The 10,535-nt window shown below is 60.3% G+C and overlaps 1 protein-coding gene across 1 annotated transcript; it reads left to right on the top strand.

Annotated features, from left to right (window-relative positions):
• Nucleotides 1-58: 58 nt before the first annotated feature.
• On the top strand, nt 59-10,205 carry STXBP2 (syntaxin binding protein 2). The gene is made up of 19 exons (XM_012436162.2): nt 59-138; nt 1,959-2,008; nt 2,252-2,333; nt 2,974-3,050; nt 3,542-3,620; nt 3,710-3,813; nt 4,471-4,619; nt 4,798-4,882; nt 4,967-5,097; nt 5,190-5,297; nt 5,550-5,607; nt 5,765-5,830; nt 5,942-6,022; nt 6,673-6,811; nt 7,221-7,330; nt 8,355-8,450; nt 9,354-9,439; nt 9,544-9,701; nt 10,056-10,205. The coding sequence occupies exons 1-19, from the start codon at nt 102-104 to the stop codon at nt 10,139-10,141; spliced, it is 1,782 nt and encodes a 593-aa protein (XP_012291585.1). The 5' UTR covers nt 59-101; the 3' UTR covers nt 10,142-10,205.
• The last annotated feature ends 330 nt before the right edge of the window (nt 10,206-10,535 follow it).

The raw sequence follows: 10,535 nt of genomic DNA, 5'->3' as shown, positions 1-10,535 counted from the left end.
GCCACGGCCCGCGGGGCGGGGTCCACGTGGGTGACGCGCGGGGCCACGCCCCCACCTTGGGACAGACCCGGAAGCGGCGGCGGCGGCGCCCCTCTGGGAAGATGGCGCCCTCGGGGCTGAAGGCGGTGGTGGGGGAAAGTGAGTGCCTCTCCAAGGCCGGGCTCTGGCGTCCCCTGGGGGGCGGAGGGCGGGAGCACACGGGCTCTGGGACCTCGGGGTCGTGGCGTCTGGGAGTTCTGGGCCAGGCTGGGCGCCCAGCAGCTGATCCTCGAGGGGGCGGGTGGGGACAGGGGCCCCAGCTGGATGTCCCTGCTCTCTGGTGCCGGAGCGGGAAAAAATTGGGGGACCGGACTCTGGGGACCCAAAGGGGACGGTTAGAGGGTGGCGTAGGCTGGGGCCCAGACTCCTCAGCCTCCTAGAGTACCTGCCGGGGGAGGAGGGTACAGCTGGATGCCCACACTCTAGGATCTCTTGAGCCGGACAAAGTTCAGGGACTGGATTCTTGGGACTCCCCCGGGACTCTGATCAGCGACCTCAGAGGCTATGAGCGCTCAGGGGACGTGTCCAGGCCCCACAGGGGTGATGTAGGGGGCGCCTTCCTCCTTGCCCCATCCCCAGGAGCCTCTTGCAGCTGAAGCAGCCAGTCGTCCAGGCCTCACGGGACCTGGTTCTTGGGGGAGGGGTGGAGGGCGTCTCCTTCTCTACCCGGGGAGTTCCGGCCTCAGCTGCTCCTTCCGCCCTGGCCACCCTGATAACAGTGGACATGACACAGTGGACGTGGCTGGGCGGGGCCACCCCGTTACTTCCCTCCTCTCCCTCCTCTAGGCAGAGCCGTCGGTGGCTCAGACCCCCTTAATTGGGGGAGATTGGAAAAACAGTGATTCCATTTTACAGATGAGAAAACTGAGGCGGGAGGTCGGTGGGATAGCCACAGCTAGGCATGCCTCAGAGCTGGGAACCAGGGGTCCTACATTTTAGACCAGGGCCAGGGGACTGGCTGAAACCAGTAAGGACAGCAGGAAAACTTAAGATAGTAGGTGGAGAAGCCCAGAGCCTAGTTCTAGAGGCAAATAGAGCTGTAGATGATCCTGGCTCTCCACTTTTCATTCATCTAAAACGTGTTATTGAGTGGCTACTTTTGCCCAGGCACTCTGCCATTTAGGCACTCAGGATGCTTAGGTGAGTTGCATGTCGCCTAAGAATCTGTTTCCCTGTCTGTGAATTGGGGGTGACCCTAGAAGCCACCTCACAGAACTGGGGAGTAAAAATACGTGGTTCCCATGCAGTGTCTCATGTCTGTAATCCCAGCACTTTGGGAGGCTGAGGCGGGAGGACTGCTTGAGGCTAAGCGTTTGAAACCAGCCTGGGCAACATAGCGAGACCTCATCTGTACAGAAATAAAAATAAATTAGCTGTGTGTGGTACACACACCTGTAGTCCCAGCTGCTTGGAAGGCTGAGGTGAGAGGATTGCTGGAGCCCAGGAGTTGGAGGCTGCAGTGAGCTATGATCACACCACTGCACTTCAGCCTAGATCACAGAGACCCTCCTCTTTAAAAAAAAAAAAAAAAAAGGTAGGTTGGGTGTGGTGGCTCACGCCTTTAATCCCAGCACTTTGAGAGGCCAAGGCGGGCAGATCACGAGGTCAAGAGATCGAGACCATCTGGCCAACATGGTGAAACTCCGTCTCTACTAAAATACAAAAAGTAGCTGGGCGTGGTGGTGTGCGCCAACTACTTGGGAGGCTGAGGCTTGAACCCGGGAGGTGGAGGTTACAGTGAGCCAAGATGGCACCACTTCACTCCAGCCTGGCGCCTGGTGACACAGTGAGACTCTGTCTGAAAAAAAAAAAAAAGTAAATGGGAATTAAGATGGGGGTTCAGCCCCAAGGCTGAGAAGACGGGGCAGTGGTGGGACCAGAGAACCAGCATTCTGACCCCTCCCCTCCCTTCCCTGCAGAAATTCTGAGCGGAGTTATTCGGAGTGTCAAGAAGGATGGGGAGTGGAAGGTACGGGCAAGGCAAATGCCTTGGTACCCAGAGGTAACCCCTGATCAGGCCCATGGGGAACACCCTGAATGTGGAGACCCTGAGAACTGCCTGTCCACAGGGGTGGAGTTGGGTGAATGGGTCCTGGGTCCTCCTGCCCAACCAGCCCTTGAAACTGCCGCTCCTACTGCCTTGGCCCCTCCTGGGGCCAGCTGTGGCCTCTTCCACCTGCTTCTCTGTCCATCTGTCCATCCATCTGGACAGGTGCTTATCATGGATCACCCGAGCATGCGCATCTTGTCTTCCTGCTGCAAAATGTCAGACATCCTAGCTGAGGGCATCACCAGTGAGTAAACATGTCCCCAGTGAGATGGGACCTGAGTGTGGGACCCCCTGAATGTGCCCTGATACCAGGGTGCTGCCCTGGAGTGTAGGATCCCCTCAAATCGTCCAGAACTCCCAAGTATACAGCTCTCTGCTGCACGGACAGCCTGGATCATGTGACCAAGTACATTTCCTAAATGTTGCAAGCTGACCTCGGGAGCCCATGGATTTCAGACCTCCCCTGCAGGACTCCTCGGCTGCAGCCCCTTCCTGACCGTGCAGCCCCTGCATGGAGCCCTGTGTGGGACTCCCAGGGTGGACTCTGGATGTGGGGCCCCAAGAATGCAGAGCCTTCGATGGGTGACCCCAGGAGGTGCCCCAGTCACTTTGCCATTGAGGGACAGGTGCTGAGGGAGCCTGTCCTCTGAGTACCTCAGTTTCCCTGTCTGTAAATTTGGGAACCCAGTTGGCTGCAGAACCCCAAGTGTACAGAACCCTCCCGTGTGGCTCTTAGCTGGGCGACCCCCTAGGTGTGTTTCTCCTCCTGTCGCCCCTAAGCATCCAGCCCTGCTCCCCAAGGCTCCAACTCCCCACACCTGAGACTCCCCACGTGGCCCTACCTGGATGCCACCCACCTGTGTCCCTTCCTCTGTTCCTCCCAGTTGTTGAAGACATCAACAAACGGCGGGAACCCATTCCCAGCCTGGAGGCCATTTATTTGCTGAGCCCCACAGAGAAGGTGCCTACATGAGTGAGCGTGTGTACATGCGTGCATGTGTGTACAGGTGTATGTGTGCACGTGTGTGTGTGCGTGTCTGCACGTGTGCATGTGTACATGTTTGTGCATCTGTGTATACATGTGTGTGTGCACGTGTGCGTGTGTACATGCTTGTGCATCTGTGTATGCATGTCTGTGTGTGCACGTGTGCATGTGTACATGTTTGTGCATCTGTGCATGTGTGTGTGCACGTGTGCATGTGTACTTGTTTGTGCATCTGTGTATGCATGTCTGTGTCTGCACGTGTGCGTGTGTACGTTTGTGCATCTGTGTATGCATGTGTGTGTGTGTGCACGTGTGCCCATGTGGATGCTGGTGTGCACGTGCACATATGCATGACCCTGTCCATCCGTGTTTGCATGTGGTGGCAAATGGGCGGCGGCTGGGAGGTGGGGCAGACAACGAGCCTGCGGGTGTAGGCTCAGGCCCAGAGAGTGACCCACCTTCCCCAGTCGGTTCAGGCCTTGATCGCGGACTTCCGGGGGACCCCAACGTTCACCTACAAAGCAGCCCATGTCTTCTTCACCGACAGTGAGTGAGGGGGGCCCAGGGTGTCAGGGCCTGGGGTGAGGACATGGGGGGCTGCTCTGGCCTGATGCCCCCCTCCTGCCTCACCCCAGCCTGCCCTGAGCCCCTGTTCAGTGAGCTGGGTCGCTCTCGTCTGGCAAAAGTGGTGAAGACATTGAAGGAGATTCACCTTGCCTTCCTCCCCTATGAGTCCCAGGTACGGCCCAGGCTCCTCCTAGGGGATTGGGGTCTGTGACCAAATGTCCCCTGTTCCCTCAGAAACAGATACTGAGGCTGGGCGCTGTGGGAGACCAGGGCAGGAGGATCGCTTGGGGCCAGGAGTTTGAGACCAGCCTGGGTACAGAGCAAGACCCAGTCTTTAAAAAAAAAGAAAGAAATTAACCAGGCATAGTGGTATGCACCTGTAGTCCCAGCTACTCAGGAGGCTGGAGTGGGAGGATTGCTTGAGCGCGGGAGGTCAAGGTTGCAGTGAGCTATGATTTCACCACTGTGCTCCAGCCTGGGTGACAGATCGAGATCCTGTCTCAAAAACAGATAAATGAAGTAAAATTTTAAAAAGGGGAGGTACAAACGTAGTCCAAGGAGCACTTGCGTTGAATTCTGTCCCACTGGGCCCCTGCAGGGGGCAGCACAGAGCGCACCACAGGGTTGTACAGCCAGCCTAAGGGACAGGGACTGGGGTTATTTATCCACTGACTCGCCAGTTCCTCCAGGCATTGGTTTGGGGGGTGACCTGGGGCCTGCCTACAAGTTGGCAAAGCAGGCTTCAGGAACCAGGTGGCGGCAGCGGGAATTGAGGCAGGTGTGCACCTGCAGCGGCAACCCTGGCACATCTCTCCCCCTCCCCATCCAGGTGTTCTCCCTCGATGCCCCCCACAGTACCTACAACCTCTACTGCCCCTTCCGGGCAGGGGAGCGCACGCGGCAGCTCGAGGCGCTGGCCCAACAGATTGCCACACTGTGCGCCACGCTGCAAGAGTACCCGGCCATCCGCTACCGCAAGTGGGGACCCCATCCCGCCCCACCCCGATGCCGTCCCCCCCACCTTGAATGTGTGCAGCACCTAACCTTTAACCTCTCTTCTGACCCCAGCCCTCACCCTGGCCCCTGACTCCCACCTTCAACCCCATCCTTGACCCCATACCTGATGATGTCCCCCCGTGTCTGACCTCCCCGCCAGGGGCCCAGAGGACACAGCCCAGTTGGCCCATGCCGTCCTGGCCAAGCTGAACGCCTTCAAGGCAGACACTCCCAGTCTGGGCGAGGTGAGGGTGCGTGCTGGGGAGGTGAGGGGCAGCTCCAGCTGGCTTAGGGTCAGTGGCTCCTTCCTACCCCAACCCCCACCCCAGGGCCCAGAGAAAACCCGCTCACAGCTGCTAATCATGGACCGGGCAGCCGACCCCGTCTCCCCGCTGCTGCATGAACTCACATTCCAGGCCATGGCCTATGACCTGCTGGACATAGAGCAGGACACGTACAGGTCTGCAGACTCGGAAGCCATCCCCACCCTTGCCTCCCACGTGGTTCCCTGGTCAGCTCCCCTGACCCCCAGGCTCCCTCCTTCCTCCCCAGATACGAGACCACTGGGCTGTGTGAGGCGCGGGAGAAGGCCGTCCTGCTGGATGAAGAGGACGACTTGTGGGCAGAGCTTCGCCACATGCACATCGCGGATGTGTCCAAGTGCGTGCACACGGGGACCGGGTCCCCCCTTCCCCTACTGTGGGCCTGGTTGTGGCGCTGGGATCCCTGGCTGCTGCCAGGCATTCGGCCCTTGTGAGCGCCCCTCAGCGTGTCTCCAGACTGGCCTCCAATTTCACCCCACCTCCCCATGTGCCCCCTGAGTAGGCTTACCCATGGCCTGGTGCAGGGACGCGGGGCCCCTGGCTCTGGCTCTTCCCCCTAAACCTCACCCCTCCCCACCCTCATGGCCAGGAAGGTCACAGAGCTCCTGAAGACCTTCTGTGAGAGCAAGAGGCTGACCACAGACAAGGTAGGCACAGACCCGGGTCACCACAGGTGCTGCTGGAGAAAAGCCCCTCCCCATGGGGGCAGGGCCACAGTCGGGATTTCCAGCCTGGAGTGGGTCCCAAGTGGGCATGGCCTGGCCTCGTCCCCCAGTCCCTGCCCTCTTTCCCCTGCCTCCCCAGGCCAACATCAAAGACCTGTCCCACATCCTGAAAAAGATGCCACAGTACCAGAAAGAGCTGAATAAGGTGCGCTCGGACAGGCAGCAGGGACACTTTGGCCCCTCAAGCCCAAGCTCTGTCTGCGTTCTGCCTTGACTCAGCCTTCTAACTCCCCTACTCCCACCCTGCACCCCGCAGTATTCTACACACCTGCATCTAGCAGATGATTGCATGAAGCACTTCAAAGGCTCGGTAGAGAAGCTGTGTAGCGTGGAGCAGGTGGGGCGGGGCCTGTGGGGGTGGGGCATGGGGGGCCAAACTGTAGAGATGGGGGGCCTGGGGGAGGGGCCTTGGAGAGAGGTGGGACCTGGAGGGGAAAGGAGGTTCTGGAGAGGAGAAGTGGTCCTAGGATGAGGGTGTGGCCTTTGCATAGGTGGATAGGGCCCTGGAGAGGTGGGACCTGGGTGAGGGGCAGAGCCTTAGACAGGTGGTCCCAGGACAGGGGTGTGGCCTGTACATAGGTGGGTGGGACTTTGGAGAGGTAGGCAGGACCTTAGACAGATGGGACCTGGGTGAGGGGTGGAGCCTTGGAGAAGTAGGTGGGGCTTTGGAGAAGTGGGACCTGGGAAGGCAGAGCCTGGCGAGGGCGGGGGAATCTCAGGATAGGGCTGTGGTCTGTGCATAGGTGGGTGGGGCCTTGGAGAGGTGGGACCTGGGTAAAGAGCAGGGCATTTGGAGAGACTGTCCCTGGACAGGGGTAGGACCTTGAGAGACCTGGTGCTGAGATGAGGTAGGACCCAAATGTCTTCTCGCCAAGGATCCTGGGGACTTCCCTGGCTCGCCTACCCCAGGGGACGTCCCTGGCCCGCTTCTCCTGTCCCATTCCCTGACACGTAGTGGCCGGTGGACGGCTGACCCCGTGCCCGCAGGACCTGGCCATGGGCTCCGACGCGGAGGGGGAGAAGATCAAGGACTCCATGAAGCTGATCGTACCGGTGCTGCTGGACGCGGCGGTGCCTGCCTATGACAAGATCCGGGTCCTGTTGCTCTACATCCTCCTTCGGAATGGTGAGTGGGGGCTGTGGGGCGTCGGGACGCCCCCATTCGCCAGCATCTCCCACAGTTTTGGGAACCACCAAACCCCACAGCTCTCCCCGGGTCATTTCTAGTCACTGGGCTCACCGACCCCCACAGCTACCCTCTGGACCCAGGGACCCTCCTCCATTGGCTTGGGGATTCCTCCACTGAGGTGGGGTCCCCCTGCTGATGTGGGGCTCCCTCGTCTCACCTAGAGGAACCCCTCATCTACCCCTCCTAGGTTCCCCACTGTTGCTCACATTAGCCCAGGGTCTCGAGGCCCTCCCCACTGCAGGATTCGCCCATCTGAATCCTGGGCGCTCCTCAGCCCACCCCAAACTCCCCTAAACCGGGAGCCCACCTGGCCACCGCCTCCACCCCACCCATCCCCGTGTCCCAGGCGTGAGTGAGGAGAACCTGGCCAAGCTGATCCAGCATGCCAACGTGCAGGCACACAGCAGCCTCATCCGCAACCTGGAGCAGCTGGGAGGCACTGTCACCAACCCCGTGGTATGCCAGGAATGGGTGTGGGGGGACCCGGGTCGAGGGTGCGGGGCACAGCTGGGGCCCTGCCAGTCAAGAGGGCCGGTGGTTCCTGGGGGACCCAAAGCAGTGTGTCTGGTCTGGGCTGGGGCCCAGAGGATATGGGAGCCTTCCCCAATCGCAGCTCACACGGTAGGCAGGGGGAGGGAGATGTGGGTGCTGCTGTGCTGGACTCCGCAGTGGTGCAGTGCAGGGCTGGTGGTCTGAGTCCCAGAGGCAGGGAGTAGGGTCCCCAGCATAGGGGTGATGACACACTACCTGGGCTCCCGGGGTCTCCGAGGGTCCCCCCCACCCATCCAGCTCCCACACACAGCCACTTCCTGTGCATGCTTGACTCTCGGATGAGCCTCTCCTGTCTCTCTCTGGCCCTGTGTCCCCCCTCCCCTGACCCGGCCTCTGCCACGGTGCCCCCACCCCGTCCCCATCTCTCCCTCGATCTCTCATCTGTCTTACTGTGTGCTGTTTCTCTGTGTCCATCTCTCTGTCTCTTACCTTCTCTCTACCTTCCCCTTTCTCTCGGTTCTCTGTCTCGCTCCCCTCCCCTGTCCGTCCTCCTTCTGTCCCCGTCTCCATCTTTCCTACTTCATCTCTGGTCCCTCTCTTTGCCTTCATACTTTATCCCACTGCCTCTTATCTCTCTCCCTATCTCTGTCTCTGTCTCTCTCTCTCTCCTCCCCTTCTCTCTCTCCCCCCCATTCTCTGTCTTCACCCCTCCTCTCTCTCTGGCTCTCCTCCTGTCTCTCTCTCTGTGACTCTCTCTTGTCTGTCTCTCTCTCTCCCCCGTCCTCTCTCCCCCATGCTTCTCTCTCTCTCTCCCTCTGATTCTCTCTCTTTGACTCTCTCTGGCTCTCTCTCTGTCTCTGTCTCTCTGTTCCATTTCCCCGTCTTTGCCTGCCATCCCTCACCCCACCAGCCACACCAGGCCCCGGCCCTCTGTGACCAGCCTCCTTCCCCTCAATGCCTCCCTTGGCCCTCCCTGCCCCACCTGTAGGGCTCAGGGGCCTCCAGCCGGCTGGAGCCGAGGGAGCGCATGGAGCCCACCTATCAGCTGTCCCGCTGGACCCCAGTCGTCAAGGATGTGATGGAGGTACTGGGTGGACAGGTTGGCGGGGGGCCCAGTTCTCTGCATCAGTTGGTGGCTCAGCCTCCCCCTGCCTGAGGCACTAAGCCTCGGGGCTTAAGGGCAAATCCTCATTGCTGGCATTCCCTTGGCACCGATCTGCTCTGCTGAGGGGGGCACTGAGCCCGCAGCTGAGGAATTGGGGCGACAGCGGGGCCTGTGCTGGGGAGCCTCACTTCCTTCCCACCTGCCTCCGCTCTCTCTAGTCTGTTCCCCTGCCCCCCAGGAGCCCCCCAACCCCAGTCCTGGCCTTCCCAGGATCACAGGGCAGCAACATCCAATGGTGACTGGCTAGGGCCCGGCTTCCTGACTTCCTCCTTGTCCTAAGAGCGCCGGCCCTCCTCCTGCCAGAGACCTGGGCCACCTCCTCCCCACACCTTGAATACCTGGACTCCTGGGGCTCCGAGGGACTGAGGGCCCGGACTCTGGGGTCCAAAGGGCTAGGAGTGTTGACTGATGGTCCCCAAGGGCCAGGAGGTCCCCAAGGAATTATGGATCTAGATTTCTGGGTCCCCAAGGAGTTATGGGACTAGATTTGTGGGTCCCCACTGAGTTATGGGTCTAGATTCCTGGGTTCCCCAGGAGTTATGGGTCTTGAATTCTGGGTCTCCAAGGAGTTATGGGACTAGATTTGTGGGTCCCCAATGAGTTATGAGTTTAGATTTCTAGGTCCTCGTGGAATTATGGGTCTAGAATTATGGGTCCCCAATGGACTACAGGCCTAGACTCATGGGTACCCCAGGGGTAGGAGGTACAGATGGTGGTTGGTGTCTGCCAGGATCTTGGCCGCTGAACATCCTGTGGGGGGCATTCCTGACCCCGGGCCTATTGCCTGGAGCTCCTCCCCTCACCCTCCCTCTCGGCTGCCAGGACGCTGTGGAGGACCGGCTGGACAGGAAGCTGTGGCCCTTCGTATCCGACCCCACCCCTGCAGCCAGCTCCCAGGCCGCTGTCAGGTGAGGCCGCCCCCGCCCAGGCCCAGGCCCAGGCCCATGTTAGGTGGGTGGCCTGGCGGCGGTGAGGGTCTCCTGCCTGGACTTTCTGCCCCTGCCCCACACAGTGCCCGCTTCGGTCACTGGCACAAGAACAAGGCCGGCGTAGAGGCCCGGGCGGGCCCCCGACTCATAGTGTACGTCATGGGCGGCGTGGCAATGTCGGAGATGCGGGCCGCCTATGAGGTCACCAGGGCCACCGAGGGCAAGTGGGAGGTGCTCATTGGTAAGTCATCAGGACGGGGACCCTGGGGCTCTGAGGCTTGGGTTCCTGGGGGTTTGGGGGCTCTGGGGCTTGGGTTCCTGGGGGTTTGGGGGCTCTGGGTCTCTGGTTCCTGGGGGTTCAGAGGCTCTGGGGCTCAGATTCCCGGGGGTTCGGGGGCTCTGGGGCTCGGGTTCCCGGGGGCTGGCCTTGTATACTCAAGGCTTCTAGACTCGAGTCCTTGGCATCAGGAGCCTGGTTTGTCGAGGGACAGGGACAGATCTGCACCAGGTGGGACCCTGGTGGGAGCCTGTCAAAGACTGAGGCAGCACCCCCCCAGCACCACGAAAACATCCCCAAACCTCTGCTCCTGCCCAGGGTCCTCACACATCCTCACCCCAACCCGCTTCCTGGATGATCTGAAGATGCTGGACCAGAAGCTGGAGAACGTTCCCCTGCCCTGACCCCTGGCCCCCACCCACTACCCCTCCGTTTCCAGAGAAATAAAGTCTTCTCATCTTTCTGCCAGCCAGCACCCACCTCACTTTCTTTCCAAGGGAGCCCCTGGGAGTTGTGCTGAGCCAGGCCTGTACCCCAGGCCCCACCAACCCCTATTATCCTCTCAGAAGAATTCGCCTCCCCCTGCCCCCAAGGGCCTCAAGCCCTCATGGAGGTTAAGAACTTGGACTCTCTGCCACGCACGGTGGCTCATGCCTCTAATCCCAGCACTTTGAGAGGCCAGTGCTGGTGGACCACTTAAGGTCAGGCGTTTGACACCAGCCTGGCCAACATGTTGAAACCCCATCTCTTCAGATCTCATGAGACTGAAATTTAAAAAAGGGCTGGGCGTTGTGGCTC

Source organism: Aotus nancymaae, unplaced genomic scaffold (assembly GCF_030222135.1).
Source record: "Aotus nancymaae isolate 86718 unplaced genomic scaffold, 86718_ANA_hifiasm-v0.15.2.pri h1tg000028l, whole genome shotgun sequence".
NCBI lineage: Eukaryota > Metazoa > Chordata > Mammalia > Primates > Aotidae > Aotus > Aotus nancymaae.
This window is presented reverse-complemented; position numbering and strand designations above follow the sequence as displayed.

Bases quoted from the DNA above. Each gene is read 5' to 3' on its own strand.
- STXBP2 (XM_012436162.2), top strand. From the start codon at position 102: ATGGCGCCCTCGGGGCTGAAGGCGGTGGTGGGGGAAA. The intron at 4,883-4,966 runs GTGAGGGTGCGT...CCCCCACCCCAG, and splicing joins ACACTCCCAGTCTGGGCGAG to GGCCCAGAGAAAACCCGCTC. The intron at 9,702-10,055 runs GTAAGTCATCAG...GCTCCTGCCCAG, and splicing joins CAAGTGGGAGGTGCTCATTG to GGTCCTCACACATCCTCACC.